The sequence below is a fragment of the Ovis canadensis genome, chromosome 15 (genome assembly GCF_042477335.2).
Source record: "Ovis canadensis isolate MfBH-ARS-UI-01 breed Bighorn chromosome 15, ARS-UI_OviCan_v2, whole genome shotgun sequence".
Classification (NCBI taxonomy): Eukaryota; Metazoa; Chordata; class Mammalia; order Artiodactyla; family Bovidae; genus Ovis; species Ovis canadensis.
The window spans coordinates 88,384,062-88,406,222 of NC_091259.1; the positions used below are offsets into that span (position 1 = coordinate 88,384,062).

At 52.9% G+C, this 22,161-nt stretch overlaps 1 protein-coding gene and 1 long non-coding RNA gene across 4 annotated transcripts; both read left to right on the plus strand.

Moving 5' to 3' along the window:
• Nucleotides 1-2,750: 2,750 nt before the first annotated feature.
• On the plus strand, nucleotides 2,751-17,650 carry SERPING1 (serpin family G member 1). Of its 3 annotated transcripts, none has more exons than XM_069552970.1 (8): nucleotides 2,751-3,397; nucleotides 3,830-3,907; nucleotides 4,898-5,333; nucleotides 7,945-8,079; nucleotides 10,113-10,316; nucleotides 10,496-10,635; nucleotides 16,034-16,235; nucleotides 17,177-17,650. In XM_069552970.1, the coding sequence occupies exons 2-8, from the start codon at nucleotides 3,854-3,856 to the stop codon at nucleotides 17,428-17,430; spliced, it is 1,425 nt and encodes a 474-aa protein (XP_069409071.1). In that variant the 5' UTR covers nucleotides 2,751-3,397; nucleotides 3,830-3,853; the 3' UTR covers nucleotides 17,431-17,650. The 3 variants fall into 3 exon arrangements, 2 of the variants coding, with proteins under 2 accessions (XP_069409071.1, XP_069409072.1); XM_069552971.1 differs by having other exon boundaries at nucleotides 2,823-3,045; XR_011249151.1 differs by having other exon boundaries at nucleotides 2,979-3,397; nucleotides 10,496-10,661; nucleotides 15,920-16,235.
• Nucleotides 10,804-13,994, plus strand: LOC138420007 (uncharacterized). Its single transcript, XR_011249152.1, has 2 exons — nucleotides 10,804-10,894; nucleotides 13,072-13,994. It is a non-coding gene; the product is annotated as an uncharacterized lncRNA (long non-coding RNA).
• Nucleotides 17,651-22,161: the final 4,511 nt, after the last annotated feature.

The following is a 22,161-nucleotide window of genomic DNA, read 5'->3' on the forward strand; positions in this document are numbered from 1 at the left end:
TACTGCACATACGTAAGAGAGGTGGTTGGATTAAGTCACACACGTCCTAGGTAAAGCTGTGCCTCTGGTCTACCTGGCAGGGCTAATATAGAGACGTTTCCACCTCACTCGCCTCTCTGGCAGACAGAAAAGATTTGCATCTTATCCTTTTGTGGCAGGTCAACATCTGACATTACAGACCCTGGGCCCTGATCTATAGTAAATAAGAAATGAGGGACTCCCTGGTGGTCCAGGGGTTAAGACTCTGGGCTCCCAATGCAGGGGACCTGCGTTCAATCCCTGATCAGGGAACTAGATCCCACAGGCTGCAATTAAGACCTAGTGCAACCAGATAAATAAAAGTAAAGTAAAAAAAAAAAACAAAAACAAAATTTTATTCTCTTTGGATGGTGCTCCTTACCCAGGATTCTGAAGAGAGGACTGTGACCCACGCCCAGGACATTCCTTGTGCGTACTCAACCTCTCTGCGTCTGCACTGATGCCCGTGTGCCCTCTGTGAGTGAAACAAGGAAATGGTCATCCGAACTATTCTCTGTGTTCTGAGAGTCTGGAGACCCTGAGTCTCCTGCCCTAATCCCAGCTTTTGGGTAATTCTTCTTCCGAGGAGACACTGCAGGCATGTAGGTTGTGAGAAAGCCTTCACCCATAGCAGTTGGTACCTGCGTGTGGACCGGAGATGGAAAAAAGATGATAAAACGCTTTACAGCAAGAGCTTCCGTGCGAACTTGAATCTATCCAACGCCAGGAACCCTGCAGGGAGGAGAAGCCATGCACACACGCAGGGGAAGGGCCTCCTGTGAGCTTATCCCTCCTCGCCCATTGGAAGGGAAGGTTCCCATGACAGAGAAACCCTGCACTTGCTGAGCCACAGAAGCCCGAGAGTACTGGAGTGGGGAGCCGTTCCTTTCTCCAGCGGATCTTCCCAACCCAGGGATGGAATCCAGGTCTCCCGCATTGCGGGTGGATTCTTTACCAGCTGAGCCACAAGGGAAGCCCGAGAATACTGGAGTGGGTAGCCTATGCCTTCTCCAGCGGGTCTTCCCGACCCGGGAATCGAATCAGGATCACCTTCATTGCAGGCAGATTCTTCACCAACTGAGCTGTGAGGGAAGCCATCCGATTGCCCTCACTAAGGCAAACACCCTGATTCAGTCAACCTCAGGCCATTCACAGTGGAAAAGGGCTTCAGCTTGGTTCCCAGTTTCACCGGGCAAGACAGTAGCCACAAAGCAGAGACACCCTTTAAATGTCCAGAAAAGATGCTTTGGCCAAGAGCTGAGAAGTTCGAGGAGCTTGCGAAGACCTCTGCGCCGGTCCTTGTCCGCCCTGAGACCTGGTGCACAGAGCTCCATGGTCCTGCCGCCGGATACGGGATGCTCACTGCTGCCAGCTTCAGACCGGCTCATGGCCTGTGCCAGGAATCCACAGGGGCTAACGCCGCGTCTGGAGCTCAGACAGACGGGGGCCACATCCTGGCCCTGTCACTAGCCGTGTGATGTCAGGTGAACTGAGTGACTTCCTGTCGAGTCTCCTTTTTTAAATTAATTGGCTAATTCTTGGTAGCTCTGGGTCTCGGTTGCTGTGCTCAGGCTTTCTCGAGTTGCAGCGAGCGAGGACCACCCCTCATTGTGGTGCGTGGATTTCTCACCGCGGTGGCTTTTCTGGCTCTGGGGCACAGGCTCTGGGCACACAGACTTCAGTACCTGCAGCTTGGAGGCGGGGGCGGTGGGGCAGGCCTCATCAATTGGGGCGCACAGGCCTAGCTGCTCCGAGGCACGTGGACTCTTCCCAGACTGGGGATCGAACCCGGGTCCCCTGCATTGGCAGCTGGGTTCTTATCCACCACACCACCCAGGAAGTCAGAGTGTCATTTTATAAAATTCGTTTCAGATGGAATTAATGTTAGCACCCATGTCGCAGATGTCATGAGCATTAATGAAAGGATGAAGGAGGTGGCTTTCCACCAGCTTCTCTTTGTTCAGCTGTCTCCTGTGTCCGGGCGGCCCCAGCTCGCGCCGGGGGGCCGGAGGAGTACCACTGTCTGTACAGCTGTTGGCAGCCACGGCACGATGTAGAGGGACTTCCCCCCAACTTGGGAGGCTCCCCCGCGGCCCCAAGGAATGAGGACCTTCGAAGCCGGTACCGTCTTTGTGAGTCTTGCCCATGGATGCCCCCAGGAGCCCATAAATGTTCTCTTGTCCTTGTTCCTGGTCAGCCTGTTGGAACAGCAGCTCTGGTGCTAGCAGCCAACTTTCCAGAATGTGCCAAACAGGACAGGCCTGGCAGTGACCCGACCACAGAGCATCAGAGCTGTATCAGGCCATCAGAGACCACCGTGTTTTGCAGAGGTAGGGTTGCCAGATTTAGCAAGTAAGATGCAGAATGTCTAGTTAAATCTGAATTTCAGGTAAACGTACACACACACACACAAATTGTTTTTAATGTAAGTAGGTGCTGATATTGCATGGGACATATTTTCAAAGAAACTTTTCTTTGTGTATCTGAAATTCGAATTTAATTGAGCTTCTTCCTGTACTTTACCTGGGAACCCTGAGAGGGAAGCTAGGTGTGGAGAGGGAAAGCAACTTGCTCGGTCCACACACAAGCCAGGGCTCAGAGCGGGGTCTGTCGGCCCCCAGTCCCCGGCCCCCCACCCCTGGACACAGATGCCCAGCTCTCTGGGCTATTGCTTTTCCTTTCTGGCTTTGGTTTTGCTTTCCCCAGGTTTCTGCTTTTCACTTGCGGCAAATGCTTGCTGGACTGGGTGTCCCAGATTCCGCGCGTGTTACGGAAGGGTAGAACCACGGACTCCAGGTCACCAGGAAAATAAGGGGGGACAGCCGCAGAGGAGAGCAGGGGTGAAGGCAGGACCTCAGGAGGTCCAGTCCAGGCTTTATCTTCAAGAGGAGGCTTGCCAAGTGAGCCAGACGTTTAAATGCTGCGCGGCTCTTAGCTATTACATCAAGCGGGCACCACTGGGCCTCTTTCCAGAGCGTTCCTTTAGGGATCCAGCCCAACGAGCAGTTCCAGGAAGGCAGCTTGCTGGTAAGCTGCAGGTCCGGGACATTAGGGGTCTGGGACGGCTCCATCACGGCCGGTGCGGAGGGAGCAGGGCGCCTGGCTGTGCCCAGCTGAGATCTGCACCCCAGCTTCCCCAGCCTGGATCTCCAGGGACTTTGAGCTGAAATTCCAGGAGGGGGCTGGACCAAGTGGTCCGGCCCAGCCTGATTTACGGGAAACCACACCAGCACTCTGTCCGCCTTAATTTGTAACTGAACAGTGTCCTGGGCCAACCAATAGCTACCACCGAACCCCCACTCATCGCAGCCTCCCTAACCCTGGGGGACTAGCTGCTGAGTCGCCCCGAGGCAGGGCAGCGATCGGAACTTCGGAGCAGGTTTGTGCTGGCGGATGGGGGTTTGGGGAGGAAGGCGGTCTCCAGTCCTCACTTCCCTCGCTCCCGCAGGCCCCGCTTGTCTCTGCGGTCTCTGGGCGTCGCCGCTGCCCCTCCCCTCCCCTCCCCTGGACCCCTCCGACCCTCCTCCCTCCCTGCCCCGGCCTCATTGTTGAGCTGCAGTGGGACCCTCTAGATGGAGCAGGTGGACAAGCCCCCGGGCCTGGGAGGGGGCTGGGACGAGGGGCCAGCCGAGCCCCGGAAAGGCACGCGGTCTGGGAACAACAAAATAGGGGGAGGCGCCGGGAGGAGGCAGCTCAGGCGGGAGGCGGTGGGGGGCGTTGAATGGGGGCGGGCCCCGGGAGGGTGGGCGTGCGGGAGGGCCCCTAGGCCCCCAGGCTCGGAGCTGGCACCCGAAGCTGGCTGGCCCTGCAGGTCCGGGCTGACGTCGCCTCCCAGATGGCCTCCAGGCTGACCCCGCTGACCCTCCTGCTGCTGCTGCTGCTGGCTGGGGTGAGTGACCCCTGCGAGGGCCAGGAGGGAGCAGGGTTGAGGTTAACCCTTCAGGCTCCGGGGAATTCGGAGAGCTCCTCGTGGGATCGGCACCGGGGGTCCTCCCACCAGAGTTGAGTACACAGCTTGGAAAGAGCAAGGACTCAGACCCACCTGGGGTCTAATCCTGCCTGGCCCCCCACCCCCGTACCCACTGTGGTGGCCCAGACCCTGGCACTTAGGTGAGCTGACCAGCCCTGATGCGCAAAGGGGAGAATAAAGCAGAAAGGCAAAGGAGATGGGCAGCATTTTGAAACTAAAAAGCAAGAGCTCCTGGTGGAAACCTGAGCTGCGGGGTGAGGGTGGGAAGGCTCCCTCCAGTGGTGCGGGAGGTCAGGGGTAAGGGGTGAGCCAGGGAGAAAGGGGGTGCATTCAGTGGGCATGTGCGGAAGTTGACTTTAGCATTGCCTGTTGAGATAGATCAGATGATGTGGTGGTGATCAAGGCACCTGGAAGCAGAGACCCAAGCCTGACCCCTAGTTTTTCCTGCAGCTTCTCTTAAGACCCTGTGCTAGTTGCTGAATTTGTCTCAGCATCGGTTTCTTTTATCAGTTATATGGGATAATGTGGGCTTTCTCTGAAGCAATCCATGGTGGGGCTCTAGGGCAGGCCCCTGTCCTACCAGGCTTTGCCAGGAACAATTCTCTGATATCCCACCTCTGATGGCCTGGTGGCTCAGTGGTAAAGAATCCAGCTGCCAATGCAGGAGACACAGGTTCGATCCCTGAGTCAGGAAGATCCCCCGGAGAAGGAAATGGCAACCCACTCCAGTGTTCTTGCCTGGGAAATCCCATGGACAGAGGAGCCTGGTGGGCTACAGCCCATGGGGTCGCAAAGAGTCGGACAGACATAGCAACCAAACAACACATCCCACCTTCTCTTTGAGTGTTTGCGTTTAAAGGGAACTGTGCCTCATAACGAAAGAAAGAAAGAAAGTCTCTTGAACCACAGGACAGAATCGCCTCAGATATGATCGTCGGCCCAGACAGCTTACAAGAAGGGGAGAGTGAAGGAGACAGCCAGAAAGGAGGTATTCTCGACAGCGAGTCCCTTCACGGCAACGAGGACCCTCCCGCCTTGCCGATGGCTAACCTGACTGGCGCCGAGCCGCTGTCACCGAGCCCTCCAGCTGTCACCGAGCCCTGCAGCCCGCCCGCCCCCGAACCGGCCCAGTCGACCAGCCCGCCCGCTGCTGAGCCCTTCTGCCCGGCGCCCGTCACCTCCTGCCCTGACTCGGAGATCCGCTCAGCGGAGGCGGTGCTGGGGGAGGCTCTGACAGACTTCTCCCTGAGGCTCTACCACGACTTCTCAGTGTTGAAGAAGAAGGAGACCAACTTCATCTTTTCCCCCTTCAGCATCGCCAGCCTCCTCACCCAGATCCTGCTTGGTAAGAACCCGAGTTCTCTCCAGCTCCTGTGCTCGACGTTCCCTTGAGGTGGGGTCCCTGATAGCTCAGTTGGTAAAGGATCCCCCCGCAATGCAGAAGACCCTGGTTCGATTCCCGGGTTGGGATGATCTGCTGGACAAGGGATAGGCTACCCACTCCAGGATTCTGGCCTGCAGAATTCAGTCCAAGGAGCTACAAAGAGTCAGACAGGACTGAGTGACTTTCACTTTCACTCACTGAGGCGGGGGAGGTATCTGGATATAGACGCAGCAATGCCAAAGGATGGGGAAGGCAATGGCACCCCACTCCAGTGCTCTTGCCTGGAAATTCCCATGGACGGAAAAGCCTGGTGGGCTGCAGTCCATGGGGTCTTGAAGAGTCGGACACGACTGAGTGACCTCACTTTGACTTTTCACTTTCACGCATTGGAGAAGGAAATGGCAGCCCACTCCAGTGTTCTTGCCCGGAGAATCCCAGGGACGGGGGAGCCTGGTGGGCTGCCGTCTATGGGGTCGCGTAGAGTTGGACACGACTGAAGCGACTTAGCAGCAGCAGCAGCATGCCAAAGGAGGGAAGCTGTAAAAATGGGCTACATTGGGGGTGGGGGAGGGGAATCTTTATTCTAGAACTTACATTTATTCTTTCATCTAACAATGATTTAATAGGCACTACTTATAATAAACGGCTTTCCAGGTGGCTCAGTGGTAAAGAATCTGCCTGCCATTGCAGGAGACATGGGTTCAATCCCTGGGTCAGGGAGGGCGCCTGGAGGAGGAAATGGCAACCCACTCCAGTATTCTCGCCTGGAGAATTCCATGGACAGAGGAACCTGGCGGGCTACAGTCCACGGGGTCGCAAAAGAGTCAGACTCGTCTTAGTGACTAGACAGCAGCAGCAGCAGCATGGCTTATAAAATCCTGTGAACTGTGCAAGAACATTTAAATAAGGTTCCAGCCCATCGTCGTGGTTCAGGGTAAGGCCATAAAGAAACGATAAGAGAGAGACATCGAGTAGAATCATAGTAATGCTGCTTTTTAGCTGTGTGACCTTGGGCAGACCACTTAACTTCTCTGAGCCTGAGTCCTCTGTGTAAAATGGAAATGGTTTTGAAAGTGAAAGTGAAGTTCCTCAGTCGTGTCTGACTCTTTGCCACCCCATGGACTGTAGCCTACCAGGCTCCTCAGTCCATGGAATTTTCCAGGCAAGAGCACTGGAGTGGGTTGCCATTTCCTTCTCCAGGGGATCTTTCCAACCCAAGGATCATCTCCCAGATTGCAGGCAGACTCTTTACCATCTGCTGCTGCTGCTAAGTCGCTTCAGTCGTGTCTGACTCTGTGCAACCCAATAGACAGCAGCCCACCAGGCTCCCCCGTCCTTGGGATTCTCCAGGCAAGAATACTGAAGTGGGTTGCCATTTCCTTCTCCAATGCGTGAAAGTGAAAAGTGAAAGTGAAGTCTCTCAGTCGTGTCCGACTCTCCGGGACCCCATGGATTACAGCCTACCAGGCTCCTCCATCCATGGGATTTTCCAGGCAAGAGTACTGGAGTGGGTTGCCATTGCCTTCTCCATCTGAGCCACCTTTAAAAAAAGAAAAATTAAGCAGAGAGCCCAGTGCCTAATGTGGTAGGAGGTCAAAAAAATGTTAATCCCTCCACTTCCCTGAAAGACCACCATCAAGTCCCCTGAGGTAATTTACCTTAGAAATGGCACAAAAAAGTGCTCCAGGCAATGGAAACAGCTGTCACTCCAAAGGGGAATTCCAGGAAGGCCACTGAAGCAAATACAGTGAGGAACAGGGGAACCTTTCTCCTAGAGTCCCAGAATCCCACCATCCCTGGCCTGTATCCAGTAGATGCCAGCGGCGCCCACACCTCCAGGTAGGATACCTACAATGTCTCCAGATGTGGCCAAGTGTCCCCTGGGGTGCACATTTCGTTTGATTGGTTTCAGTTAATTTTTAATTGCCCCCCCCAAAAAAACTGGCTTGAATCTTTTCTCCACCCTCCAGTTACGAACTCCATGATCTTAGAATGAGTAGATTACTTCCTCTCTTAAACTTCAGTTTTCTCATCTGCAAAATGGGGATAGTAATTGTCCTTACACAAAAGGGTTATAGTGAAGATTCAAAGAGATACTATGGGAGAAGCACCTACGATGCCTGGAACAAAGTGAGTGCTTGCTGAATTCTATCTATTGCTACACAGAAGGTGTGGACAATAAGTATTTAATAATGAACAAGGGAAAGGGTATTGGACATCTTTTGAGTCTCTGCTCTCTCTTCTTAATGACGACCTGGTGTCCCTGCTTACAGGCTGAACATTTGTAAACCTGAACAGACTAAATAAGACGTCATGTGGGACAGGTGGTGACTGGACCAGGCTTTGGGTGATGAGTGGTATTAAAATTAGGTAGGAAATTGCAGGAAGGGAATATTTAGTCCTGGAAAATTCTGGATTGTTCATAATTCCTCCCCCCTTCTCTTTCTGACATGTGTTGTCTTTGAAACCATTTCTGGCTCTGATGATACGGGGTTAACCCCCCGCCCCGCCCCGCCACTGCAGCCTGGTCTCCTAACCCTGGTCTCCCCTCCCTCTCTGCTCTTGGTTGCAGGGGCTGGAGGAGAAACCAGGGTCAGCCTGGAGCGCCTCCTCTCTTACCCCCAGAACTTCAGCTGTGTCCACCACGCCCTGAAGGCCTTCACGTCCGAAGGTTTCACTTCTTTCTCTCAGATCTTCCACAGCTCAGGTGAGTGTCAGGGGGGAGGACGGCAGGGGCTGAGCTGGGCCCTCAGGATTTCCGTGGGTGCCTAGCACTGGGGGTGGAGGAGGAAACGACAACCCGGTCCAGGATCCGTGCCTGGAGAATCCCATGGGCAGAGGAGCCTGGCGGGCTGCAGTCCGTGGGGTCGCAAGAGCAGGACACGACTGAGCGAGTAAACCATGCATCCACAGCACTGGGGAAAGAGGACAGAGGGGATGTTAGGACTAGAAGCGGGGGAGGCATGCAGAGCAGCGCAGGCCTGAGAAGCACCAGGTGGCTCCTGGTGCCAGACAGGCGCCCAGGTGAGACCGTGCGCAGGTCATTTGCATTCATCAGTTTCATCAAAGTAAGAACAGTCCTCTGCATTCAGGAGCAGAGAGGGCCGGAGGGCTCTAGACGTGAAATAGACAAAAAAATGTCAGTCTGGGGATTCAGGGGTGGGCCAGTGGTGAAGACTCTGACCTTCCACTGGCTAAGTTCAGGTTTGAGCCTTGGTTGGGGAATTAAGATCCCGCCAGCTATGAGGCCAAAAAACAGAAAGAGAGAGTTTGTGAACCTGGGTCAGGGGGTCTTGGGACCCCTGTTCTCTGTATGTTTATGTTACATGAATTTGTTGTCATTTATACATATTGCATCATTGGGTAAGGTAATCAGAGCAGTCAGTGGTAAAGAATCCGCCTGCCAGTGCAGGAGACACGGGTTCGATCCGTGGGTCGGGAAGATCCCCCTGGAGGCGGACAGGGCAACCCACTCCAGGATTCTTGCCTGGAAAATTCCACAGACAGAGGAGCCTGGCGGGCTACCGTCCATGGGGTTGCAAACGAGGCCGACATGACTTAGCGATTAAACGATAACAGCAATCAGAGCAGTAAGCTTCCAAAACGGCCTAACACAGTTCGTTCAGATTTTGTTCCCCAGAGCCCGAGGTTTCAGCGGAACTGCTGCTGCCGGAGCCCCAGGGGGAGTGGGAGTCAGGGAGGCTGAGGGGGGCGGGAGGAGGGAGGGGAGGGGGGTAAGAGGGGGGAGGGGAGGGGGAGGGGAGGGGGGGCTAAGAAGTGGGAGGGGAGGGGGAGGGGGTGGAGCCAGGTGGGCTCTGAACTCCTACCCAGCCTCAACCAGAGCCCTTTAGTGTTGTGGGCTTCAGCCACGACTACATCTGAAACCTCAGTTCTGCTGAGCTTAAAAATTACAGGTTTAGTGATACACTTTTAAATTGGGGAAAAATTTTTTTCTGTCTTTTTAACTATAAAAGCAATACCCATTCATTGTTTAAAAGACAAACAAACACTGAGAAAATATTGGACTTCCCCTGCCGTCCAGTTGTTGGAACTCCACGCTTCCACTGCAGGCAGCTTGGGTTCGATCCCTGGTCCCGGAACCAAGAGCCTGTGTGCTGCTCTGCGGGGCAAGAAAAAACAGGAAAATATAGGGAAGGAAAAAGAAGGAAAGAAAGAAGACTCAGCTACCATGTCATTACCTTTAAAAAAAGAAAAAACCTTTTTTTAGAGGTGGGAAAATTATGATTCACAGGAGTTCAAGAAACATTGCCTTTTTTTACTCATTTGCTGTAAATCGAATTTATCGTCTGTCTTGCTAGGTTGGCAGAAAATACAGCTGCAGTGAATATTACGTATTTAGTTCAGGGGAACTTTTTGTTTCAAACACTTTTTTCCTCTAGTGGGCCTGGGTTTTGGAGAGCAAAATCCGGGAAGTCCTGTTACAACCTTCCACTGAGACTAGAAAGAGGTCTGAATGAAGCGAAGCAAAGAAGGAAAATACGGGCAAATGGAAGCTAAGATCTCAAAGAGCACCCCACGGTCGTGTGGCGGTAGAGGCCCGGGACGGGGCCGCCTGCTCTCAGCCCGGGGTGGCCTGCTCTGGGCTCATGGAGCGTCTGTCAGAGCGGGGGCTGCAGCCCCGCTCCGCACCGCATTCATGGGGTAGAGGCCAGCTCCTCTGCAGGGGTCCGGGATCTCCAGCCTGCGTCTCTCACCCGCCCCTCCTCCGCATCCCTCCAGACCTGGCCATCAGGGACACCTTCGCAGACGCCTCTCAGAGGCTCTACGGCAGCAGCCCAAGGCCCCTGGGAAATGACAGCACCGCCAGCTTGGAGCTCATCAACGACTGGGTGGCCAAGAAGACCAACCTCAGGATCAGGCGGCTGCTGGACAGCCTGCCAGAGGACACGCGCCTCATCCTCCTCAACGCAGTCGCCCTGAGCGGTAAGGGGGGGTCTCCCCATCCTGAGGTCTTCCTTCCCCTCCTGGCTTAAAACCCACTCAACCCCAAGTTCCAGCCCTGGATGCTGGGGTACCTGCCCCACCTGTGCCCACAGGGCATTTAACTCCCTTGCCCCCCCCCACCAGCCTTAGAGTCACCCTCCCCCTGCTCCTCCCTCTAGCCAAGTGGAAGATAGCCTTTGATAAAGGCAGAACAAGCCTGAAGCCCTTTCACACCAAATCCTCTGCCATCAAAGTGCCCATGATGAACAGCAAGAAGTACCCTGTGGCCTCTTTCACAGACCCGACTCTGAAGGCCCGGGTGAGTGCTTGGCCCTCCCCACTCCTGTCTCAGAGCCTCTTGCGCGCCCTGACTTCCTTTCTGCTCCGGCTCCATTGGTGTGGGGTGCACCCTTCCACTGAAAACCCATCTTTTCTCCCGCTTCCATCTCTGTTTCCACCCTATCTTTTCTCCTTCTCCCCCTCTCCAGCCGGGGCCAAGGGAGGCATTTTATATTTGAGGTTGGAAAGCAAGATGCTAAAGTTTCCTCCTGCGTCTCTACTGCGTCAAATGGCAAAAAGTGAGTCGTGTTCCTGTTCTGTGTCTTGGATTCTCTTCCCAGTCAACCCACCAATAGACCCTGCCTGCTTCGGAACTCCTCCGTGCGTGTCCCGGTGTGCACATGCATCTGTGCGCGTATGTGTGCGCATGTCTGGGCATATCCGTGTGTTCATGTATGTAGAGAGTTCACGCGTGCACATGTGTTAAACGGCTCAAGTTCCGTGGCAGCAGTTGAACAGTATGATTTCAGTGGATGGAACAGTATGATTTCAGTGGATGGAGAGGGTAGGAAGAGAGACCAGATGTTTTCTGGGTTTTCTCCCTAATGTTGTTCTTTCTTTCTTCCTTAAACTTTTTATTTTGTATTGGTGTACAGCCAGTTAGGGCTTCCCAGGTGGCTCAGTGGTGAAGAATCTGCCCACCAGTCCTGGAGACGCAGGAGATGTGGGTTTGATCCCTGGGTCGGGAAGATCCCCTGGAAAGGAAAATGGCAACCCACTCCAGTATTCTTGCCTGGAAAATTCCATAGACATAGGAGCCTGGTGGGCCGCAGTCCATGAGGTCACAAAGAGTCGGACAGGACTGAGCACACTCGCACACACTCACAGCCGGTTAACAAACACGCTGTGATGGTTTCAGGTGAACAGCGAAGGGACTCAGCCCTACATGTACATGGACCCACGCTCCCCCAAACCCCTCCCATCCAGGCTGCCACATAACACTGAACAGAGTTCCATGTGCTGCACAGCAGGTGGCTGTTGGTTTCCCACTTTAAATATAGCACCGTGCACATGAGTGACCAGATATTTCTGCCTTGTTAGGGTAGCAGCGCACAGATCTATGAGACAGGAAGCAGCAGGAATGCCCAGTGACGCGGGCTCAGGCTGAGAAATACGGGGCCCGTGCTGGAACATGCCAGGGCTGTTTCCACCCTGGAAGCTTTCCTGCCCTTTCCCTCTGCTGGACCCTCTGCAGGCAGATTGCCACATAACTTGTTCCTCTGGCTCATCCAGTGTCAGCTAAAAGGTCATCTAGGTGGAGGAGACTCCCCCGCTGCTTATAGTCGCCTCCTCCTCACCCTGCAATAGCATCTTGTTTTATTACTAATATATCCATGGCACTGTATTGTCTTTGTATTGTTCAGTTGCTGAGTCGTGCCCAACTCTTTGACTTCAGCACGCCAGGCTTCCCTGTCCTTCACTGTCTCCCAGAGTTTGCTCGAACTCGTGTCTGTTGAGCTGGTGATGCCATCGAACCATGTCGTCCTCTGTCGCCCCCTTCTCCTTCTGCCCTCAGTCTTCCCCAGCAGTCTGCCCTTTGCATCAGGTGGCCAAAATATTGGAGCTTCAGCTTTAGCATCAGTCCTCCCAATGAATATTCAGGGTTGATTTCCTTTAGGATGGACTGGTTGGATCTCCTTGCTGTCAGGACGACTCTCAAGAGTCTTCCCCAGCGCCACAGTGCAAAAGCATGGTACTTACCACTATCTGAATTACGTTGTCTATTTGCCTATTTAATTACAGTATTGTCTACCTCTCTGAGATATTGTGATCAGAGACTTTCTCTCTTTTCCCTACAATATCTAAGCGCCTAGAGCAATTCCACACATAATACGCGCTCATTATGTTTGCTGAATAAATGAATGAATTTGATGGAAGATGCTAAAGGGAGCAACTCACTCAGAATGAGTGGCTAGGAAGATGTCACAGAAGCGGTTACTTTTGACCGCTCTTAACCACCCATGCACTTTTCCACCTCTCCATCCATCCATCCCTACCCAATGGCTTTCAGTATTCCCAACTGTTTAACAGAACCAGAATATGTGTGCAAGGCAGAAAGCGTGAGGATGCCTGGCAGGCTTGGGGCATCACTCTAACTCAGAGTATTTGGGGGGAAAGTATCGGTGGGAGGCATTTTTAATGACAAAGGAGGAGGGTTTTATGCAACCCCCTCTGACTCTTTGGGGTTGGCCAGGTGACTCAGACGATAAAGAATCCACCTGCAATGCAAGAGGCCTGGGCTCGATCCCTAGATTGGGAAGACCCCCTGGAGAAGGAAATGGCAGTCCACTCCGTGTTCTTGCCTGGAGAATCCCATGGACAGAGGAGCCTGGCGGGCTACAGTCCATGGGGTCGCAAAGAGTCAGACACGACTGAGCGACCAAGGCTTTCACTTTCACTTTCCCACTCTTTACAGTTCCATGGATTTTAAACAAATGCTTTATTTGATATGGACGTCCTTGGTGGCTCAGCTGGCAAAGAATCCACCTGCAATATGGGAGACCTGGGTTCGATCCCTGAGTTGGGAAGATCCCCTGGAGAAGGGAACAGCTCCCCACTCCAGTGTTCTGGCCTGAAGAATCCCATGACTGTATAGAGTCCATGGAGAAGAGTAGAGCGTCTTGGAGAAGACTCTTGAGAGTCCCTTGGACTGCAAAGAAATCAAGCCAGTCCATCCTGAAGGAAATCAGTCCTGAATATTCATTGGAAGGACTGATGCTGAAACTGAAACGCCAATTTTTGGCCACCTGATGTGAAGAACTGACTCACTGGAAAAGACCCTGGTGCTGGGAAAGAGTGAAGGCAAGAGGAGAAGGGAACGACAGAGGATGAGATGGTTGGATGGTGTCACCGACTCAATGGACGTGAGTTTGAGCAAGCTCCAGGAGTTGGTGATGGACAGGGAGGCCTGGTGTGCTGCAGTCCATGGGGTCACAAAGAGTTGGACATGACTGAGCGACTTTCACTTCACTTATTTGATATAGTCACATTATAAATTCAAAATCAAAGTTTTACTTATTACATTTTTAGCTGAAGTTGCTACATTATTAATAATAACTTTTTATAAAACACTTTCATTTGTTCTTTAATTAAACCATATTGACCAGATTAAACTCCTTTAAACCATTTGTTTCATTTACAAATACGGTTAATTAATCTTTCCCTAAGCATTATGAGCTTATGTATATACTTTATAAATATACTTCATACATTTGGGATACTTGATTTTCTTTTTTAGCACGGTAAATACTTGGCAGGACAGAATTACACCCCTGTTTGTCTGTATCTTGCTGGCATCTCAAGCCCACTCGTGAAAATTAAATTTGAAGAGTAACTCAACATTCAGTCAACGCCTCAACTTTATTCTCAAATCAAATGCAACTGTCCTAACCCCTCTTTGTCCAAAAGCATAAAGCTAACATGTCTGACTCTTAAAAATTATACACGCTATTTTAAATAACAAACACAGATTACTCTGAACTTATCACCCAGTGTTCATCCTACAGAATTGCTTTATTTTGTTGTTCACATACTTCATTCTAAATTTTCCTGGGATTTAAGGAGTATTTCCCCAACGAAGGGGGTTAGGTTTACCAACTCAGGTATGCTAGGGTTCAGTTCCGTTCAGTTCAGTCACTCAGTCGTGTCCGACTCTTTGTGACCTCATGAATTGCAGCACACCAGGCCTCCCTATCTGTCACCAACTCCCGGATTTCACTCAGACTCACGTCCATCGAGTCCGTGATGCCATCCAGCCATCTCATCCTCTGTTGTCCCCTTCTCCTCCTGCCCCCAATCCCTCCCAGCATCAGAGTCTTTTCCAATGAGTCAACTCTTCGCATGAGGTGGCCAAAGTAGTGGAGCTTCAGCTTTAGCATCATTCCTTCCAAAGAAATCCCAGGGTTGGTCTCCTTCAGAATGGACTGGTTGGATCTCCTTGCAGTCCAGGGGACTCTCAAGAGACTTCTCCAACACCACAGTTCAAAAGCATCAATTCTTCAGCACTCAGCCTTCTTCACAGTCCAACTCTCACATCCATACATGAGCACAGGAAAAACCATAGCCTTGACTAGATGGATCTTGTGGGCAAAGTAATGTCTCTGCTTTTGAATATACTATCTAGGTTGGTCATAACTTTTCTTCCAAGGATAAGCATCTTTTAATTTCATGGCTGCAGTCACCATCTGCAGTGATTTTGGAGCCCAAAAAATAAAGTCTGACACTGTTTCCACTGTTTGCCCATCTATTTCCCATGAAGTGATGGGACCAGATGCCATGATCTTCATTTTCTGAATGCTAGGGTTACCAGCTGGAAATTTCAAGGCCACAGCGTGGGCACTTTTGGTCAGAGAGGCGAGGCTCACACGCAGGAGGCGGCGCGCAGCGTCCGGCCAGCACCCCTGCGCGGGTCCCCCGCCAGCAGCGCCCGAGCGGTCTCGCCCCTCAGGCGGTGCGGCAGTGTGCAGCCTGCTTCTTCCGGACCAAGTTTTCAAAGTCCAGCAACTGACCGGTCTCAGTTAACGTCTTCATTGCCCAGATGAATTCTGCATTCTGGATTATTCGTGTCCATCTCTCAGCCTGAACCTTAATGCCATTTCCGTGAGAGTCTCTTCTACCCTATCAGCCTGGGGTTTCCCAGTCTTGGCGCTATTGGCACCTTGGGTTCAATGATTCTTCGTATAAGGTGCTGTCCCCGGCACTGCAGAATTCAGCAGCAAGCCTGACTTTTACCCACTAGACGCCAAAAGCACTCTGAGCAGCTGTTTCTGCCAGCTCCAAGCATTACCAAATGTCCACCAGGGGCAGATCATCCCGAGTTGAGAATGCTCGTGTATTGGACTTGTGGTTCCTGTATTTCTCTCCTACTTTTGTCTGGCCGCCAGTTGTAAGTCTTTCTACTGTCAGATTGCAAGGGTAGGCTAGGATCAGCTTGTACACCATGCTGAATGCCAGACTAGGAGGTTTATGTCTACCCTCATAGGCAGGGAAAAGCCATCGAAAGTCTCTGAAAGGACAAACCTGATAACTGATGGTACATCACGTGCTTTCTACGCTTTATGCACAACATACATGCGAGGAACTGGGCGCAGAGGTCCCATTGCTTGCCTGCATCGCACATCATCAGTGGCAGAGCACGGGTGCGATCTCCAGCCTGTGAAGTCAGAAACTCTGGCTCATTTCTCTTCATCTCACCGGTACAGGGTCAGACCAGCACTGTTTGCCTGCCTGGCCGCCCCATCTCATGGCAAAGCCTGCGAGCCTAGTTCTGCCTCCTTGCTGAAACAGGACAGACTGGAGATCAGCCTCGGGTCCCAGAAGGTAGGGGCCAGGAGAGAGCGGGGCAGGAAGACTGATATGGTGCATCTCTTCCTCTCCAGGTGGGCTGCCTGCAGCTGTCCCACAACCTCAGCTTTGTGATCCTGGTGCCCCAGACAGTGAAACACCACCTCCAAGACCTGGAGCAGGCTCTCAGCACCTCCGTCTTCGAAGCTGTCATGAAGAAGCTGGAGCTGACCAAGTTCCATCCCACTCACCTGACGATGCCTCGCATCAAAGTGCAGAGCAGCCAGGACATGCTGGGTGAGTCCTGGCAGCCCCAGATTGAGTCTAGGCCCCCAGAGGGGAAGAGGCTGTGTGTGGCGGGGATGGGCCTTAAAATGTGGTCAACACTCTCTTGAGTATTTTTCACATCCGTCATCTCAGGTTGGGCTTCCCAAGTGGCTCAGTGCTAAAGAATCTGCCTGCCAGTGCAGGAGATGCAGGAGACCCGGGTTCGATCCCTGGGTCGTGAACATCCCCTGGAGGAAGAAATGGCAGCCCACTCCAGGAGTCTTGCCTGGAGAATCCCGTGGGCAGAGGAGCCTGGCGGGCGACAGTCCATGGGGTCGCACGGAGTGGGACACGACTGAGCGACCAAATGCACACACACGTGCTGTGCGGGTCCCTTCGCTTTCTGTTACCAAACGTGGTCTCCTAATAGGTGATCTCGCTTCACGCCCTGGTACGTGATGTCATTTGAGAACTTAGGTCCTCCTTCTGATTCGTCACCTCGTTTCCAAGGTCCTTGTTGATGAGAAAGCCACGGCATCGCTTGTCAGGGTTTTGGGGGGCTTGGGGCCAGGCCTCTGACCACTTGAGAGGAAGTGGTGACTGGAGTGAAGATGGGCCCACGGATTAAGGAGCCCACGAACGGGACCGGAAGGCACACTGTAGCATGATTATAATTCGATAAACAAGGAAGAGGAGGAGAAAGAGAAGGGTGGAACTTGGGATCATCCCAGGAAATTCAGGGCCCGTGTCTCCAGCTGCTGAGGTTTCCGTGCTGATCTTTTTTCGTTTTGTTTCTTAATGTAATATTTTAAGTTAAAAAGTACTTTAAATGACTATTTTTTAAATTTCACTTTTTATACAGTTTTTAGAGGTTGCTTTCCATTTACAGTGTCTGCCGAATGTTGGCTGCGTGCCCCTGTTGACAGTCGTGCAGGCCTCTGACGCGTTGTTTTCCCCCGTCTGCGCCCTAGATTACTTTGACTTCATCTACGACGTCAACCTGTGCGGGCTGACGGAGGACCCGGACGTGCAGGTGTCTGGGATTCAGCACCAGGCCACCATGGAGCTGGCGGAGAGCGGGGTGGAGGCGACCGCGGCCTCCGTCGTCTCAGTGGCCCGCAACTTGCTGCTCTTCGAAGTGCAGCAGCCCTTCCTCTTCCTGCTCTGGGACCAGCAGCACAAGTTCCCCGTCTTCATGGGTCGGGTGTATGACCCCAAGGGCTGAGCCCGCCCCCGGGGCCTCAGTTCACCTGGCTGCAGCCCACTCTGCACTTGCCCCTCCCCGCCTCCCACCTCAGGCCTGCCCTCCACCCGAAGGGCTGCCTTGGGGTCCCGTGAGGGGCCCAGCTCCCCTCCTCCCTTACAGTGACCCCTCCAAAGCACTTTTTGCCGCTTTCTCTGGTACAGATACAGCAGACGTCACAAATAAAGCCTGGCAGACATGACTTTCTCTCGTTTGCCTTTCAGCTGTAGACGGCGAGGGCTTCCCTGGCCCCTGTATCAGCTAGCTACTGCTGTGTAACAAGTCACTCCAAACTTAATGGCTTAAAACAGCCACCGTTCATTATTTCACCAAAGTCTGGGAGGTAGGGCTGATCTCACTGATCTGGGCTGGGCCAGGCAGACCTTCCCTGTGCTCGCTCACACGCCCGTAAGAGTCGGTGGGGTGGTCGGGGGTGACTGACCTACAGTGGCCTCCGCTGGACCACCTTGGCCCTCCTCTGCGCATCCGTCTCCTGGATCCTTCCAGCAACGCTCGCCTGCGGTGGCACAGTTTCCAAGTGAAGAGTCAGAGACGGGCAGTCCTTTCCACACCCTGCAGCTCGCCTTGCATCAAATCTACATCGTCCTGTCGGCCAAAGCAAGGCACATGGCCAGACCTAGAAGCAGAGTGGGAAAGCCCTACAAAGTGGAAGGGCGGAGCCCCTCACTGAGCGCTTCCAGTGCAATCTGTTTATCACAGCCTGTTTCTTGTTCATTGGTTTGCAACAACAACAGTAATAACAGTAGCTACCGTTGTTGAGAACGTACACAGGCCATCCGCTAAGAGCTCTGCGTGCGTGCATACTCGGTCGTGTCCGGCTCTTTGTGACCCCGTGGACTGTAGCCCGCCAGGCTCCTCTGTCCATGGCATTTCCCAGGCAAGAGTACTGGAGTGGGTTGCCTCTTCCTTCTCCAGGGGATCTTTCCAACCCAGGGATCAAACCCTCGTCTCTTGTGTCTCCTGCATTGCCAGGCAGATTGCAGACATCAATCCTCACAGCTTTATATGGTAGACTCTTAACTTGAAGAGGCTAAGTCTTGCCCAGAATCCTGCAGCTTAGGTGCCAGAACTGGGATTGCAGAGTACATCCTTATGACTGAAGTCTGAGCTCTTGTCCACTCTCCTATGTCCCTCCGCTTCTGTCTCCAAATCCTCCCTTTTCTTCATAGTTCATTTGCTCAACCGATTTATTGAGCACCCAGCGTGTGTTGGCCACTGTGCTAAGTGCAGAGCAGATAAAGATGACGTGAACCTAAGGCCCACCTTTAAGAACAATATCTCGGTGAGGGAGACAGATAAGGAAGAAAGACTCCTAACACAGAGTATATTTTTTTTAGTCTCCAAAGACGTCTGTTAACGCGTTGTCCCCATTTCGGGCTTGTACCCCGAGACTCACGGATGCTCCAACTCAGCCCTTCTCTTCCCCTCTTTCCCATTCTGCTTGCCTCTCATCCCATCGTTCTGTCTACATCTCCATCTCCTGTCTCCGTTTCTGTTCCTCCATCCCTCCCATCCCCACCCCCGGCCCACCACGTCTCTCCTGCGGCCTCTTCTCCTCTCCTTGTTACCGTGTTGTCAGTTTGAACATGCCGATCAATTTCTGCCTTTAGCCCTTTAGCTGCAGGCCTGGTGGTCCTTGCCCCCTCCCACTTACCATGCCTCCCCCACCGAGTTAGGCTGGTCTCCGTCTCCGAGTCCTGGGCTGGGGTGCCACGCTCAGGGCTGAAAGGCAAGATCGGAGGTGGGGATCGAATCCACGCCCCCTGCCCCCTGCCCTGCAGGGGAAGCACGGACTCTTAACCCCTGGCCCGTCAGGGAAGCCAAGCTTGCTGTGTGCTGGTTCTAGGCCACGCATGTTCTGGTTTCTGAGAGGTGTTCTGGCTTCTCTCGGGGGGTTTCTGAGAGGGAGAAATAGAAGATGTGGCGGCTGCTCACGGCTTATCCCCTGCCCTGCCATTCATCCACTTTTGCTTGCTTCCCCATCTCAGACTGTGCTTCAGGACCAGCTCCCCTTGTGGAGTGTTTGGGCAAAACCTCAGAGGCCAGGTCCCCAGACAGAGCTTTCCTTGCAGCTCAGTCTTCCAACCAAGGCTAACAGCCAAGAGTCATCCAGACGTGACCGGCAGCGTGGCGGGTGCGGGGAGACACTGGTCCTGCTCCGTGCACAGAGCGATCTCTGCGGGCCCTTCTCGCCCCGTTTCCTCAGCCTTCTGGGAAGACGCCAAATTTCCATCAAGGGGGCTGGCTTTGCGCTGAATCTTCCATGAGGAACTGTTGAAAGCAGTTACCTCCCAAAGGTCGGAAGATTCACCCCTCTTTGGGGAGACCCTGATGTGATGAATACGGTGTTGAGTGCCAACCCCAGATCTGAAGGAGAGGGTGGTCCTGACCCACGGGCACAGAGCTGACAGAGCTTTTGATCCTCCCCACTGCGCTGAGAGTCTGGTATTTCTTGTCTGTGAGATGAGGAAGCAGAAACTCAGAAAGATTAAGCAACTATCCAAAGACTGTGCATGTGCTCAGTGGCTCAGTCGTGTCCCACTCTCTGCGACCCCATGGACTGCAGCCCGCCAGGCTCCTCTGTCCATGCATTTTCCAGGCAAGAAGACTGGAGTGGGCTGCCGTGCCCTCCTCCAGCGGACCTTCCCGACCCAGGGACAGCACCCACGTCTCCTGTGCAGGCAGGTGCTCTCTTTACCACTGGGCCGTTTGGGGAGCCCTAAGACCACACGTCTGTAAATTGATTCCAGGTTGTCTGAACAGGTGGCTTCCTTGGCCAGGCTTATTTCCTTTTTGCCCAAACTAGACCATAAATCAGATCTCTTTGTTCATGTCCTACACCATGTACCCCACCATGCCTGTCAAAGTGCTTTACCCAAAAAAAAAAAAAGACAAAAAAGAAACAAAACTATGGAGTGAATGAATGATTGAATGAATGAATCACCACGTCCAGGTGGGGGAGGAAGAGACTGTCGTACGTCTAGAAAGAGCAGAAAGTCTGAGAGTGAAGGGAGTTTAAATATTCTCAGTTCTGAGGATTTTCTTGTAAGAGGGCATGTGTCAGTTTGAGGGGGTTGGTTTAATGTGATTAACATCTACTTAGCTGGTGAGTACGTGAGTCCACGAGGGCCCTGCAGCTTAGGGTGGCCTTGGTTATCTGCCTGCTGCAGTCAGCTAGGGGGTTAGCTGGCAGGTCTGATGAGGTTTGGCTTTGGGCTTGTATAGTCTCGTCCATACGGCTGGGACCCTGGCTGCAATGAACTGGCTCACGGACTCTGCTCCAGTGGGTCTCTCCTCTTCCAGGAGGCTAGTCTGCTACTGTTCAAATGGAGGTTGCAGGGGTTTAAGAAAGTGATGGAGACAAGCAAAGTCTCTCGAATCTGAAGCCAGGAAGTAACATCACATCACTGATGCCTCATTCTATTGGCCAAAGCAAGTTACCAGGCCAGCTTAGGTTCAAAGAGTCAGGAAAAGCTCTCCACATTCTTTATTTCAGCCACGCCTCACAACTTGGGTGATCTTAGCTCCCTAACCAGGGATTGAATCCAGGCTCTGAGCAGTGAAAACTCAGAGTCTCAACCACTGGACCGCCAGGGAATTCCGCAAACGTGTCCACTTCTAAAGAAAAGACTTGCAGAGTCTTTTTGCCAAAGGCATGCCTTTAAGGAAGCAAGAATGATGGTAACCACCGTTCTAATAGACTGCAGTGGACTTAGCGTGTATGTACAGAAAGTATCAGCGAACTGCCCCAGCAACTTGCTACTCTGACATTTTCCTGAAGGAATCAAGAATTACGTCTGTATCCCTATAATATTAGAAACAGCTTATTAGGGTTACATGAGGTGTCATGCTGCTTGCGTATAATTCACTCTTCCTTTTCTGCCATCTCTGCGACTGGCATCCTTAACCCCCAGCTCCTCCATTCGGCTAGCGTCACTTTTCAGAAAGACAGAAGGCCACACACGCATAGACACACATATCTGAGACCCCCGCCCTCTTGACCTGCCCCGCTGTCCCACCCTGGCAGAGGCAGGTTTCCAGGGGTCTGCTACCCATCCCCAGGGACCCAGTCCTCCCCTGGTGGGTGTGGTGAATGGTACTGACGTGATGGACATGAGTTTGAGCAAGCTCTGGGAGTTGGTGATGGACAGGGAGGCCTGGCGTGCTGCAGTCCATGGGGTCACAAAGGGTTGGACACGACTGAGCGACTGAGCTGAACTGAGCCGATTCTGAGAATCCTGAAGTGGTTCTAGCTGCGCTGCAGTGAGTCCTTACTGCCACGTGGTGTCGCTGTTGAAACCTGGTCCTGCGTAGCCTCTTGGACACATCCTCTCTTCCAGATTTATTTTAAAAATATTGTTATATATTTATTTATTTGGCTGCACCAGGTCTTACCTGCAGCATGTGGGATCTAGTTCCCTGACCGGAGACTGAACTCAAACTTCCTGCACTGGGAATAAGGAGGCTTAGCCACTCCTCCAGGGAAGTACCTGTTCCAAGATTCTGAAGCAGCCGAAAGTGAAAGTCGCTCAGTCGTGTCCAACTCTTTTCCACCCCGTGGACTAGACAGCCCATGGGGTTCTCCAGGCCAGAATACTGGGGTGGGCAGCTGTTCCCTTCTCCAGGGGATCTTCCCAACCCAGGGTTGGAACCCGGGCCTCCCGTGTTACAGGCGGATTATTTACCAGCTGA

What these genes read in the sequence shown, in the direction of transcription:
- SERPING1 (XM_069552970.1), top strand. Translation starts at nt 3,854, where the DNA reads ATGGCCTCCAGGCTGACCCCGCTGACCCTCCTGCTGCTGCTGCTGCTG. An exon ending in CCTCACCCAGATCCTGCTTG is followed by an intron (nt 5,334 to 7,944) that starts GTAAGAACCCGA and finishes TCTTGGTTGCAG; the next exon opens with GGGCTGGAGGAGAAACCAGG. An exon ending in GAGCAGCCAGGACATGCTGG is followed by an intron (nt 16,236 to 17,176) that starts GTGAGTCCTGGC and finishes TCTGCGCCCTAG; the next exon opens with ATTACTTTGACTTCATCTAC.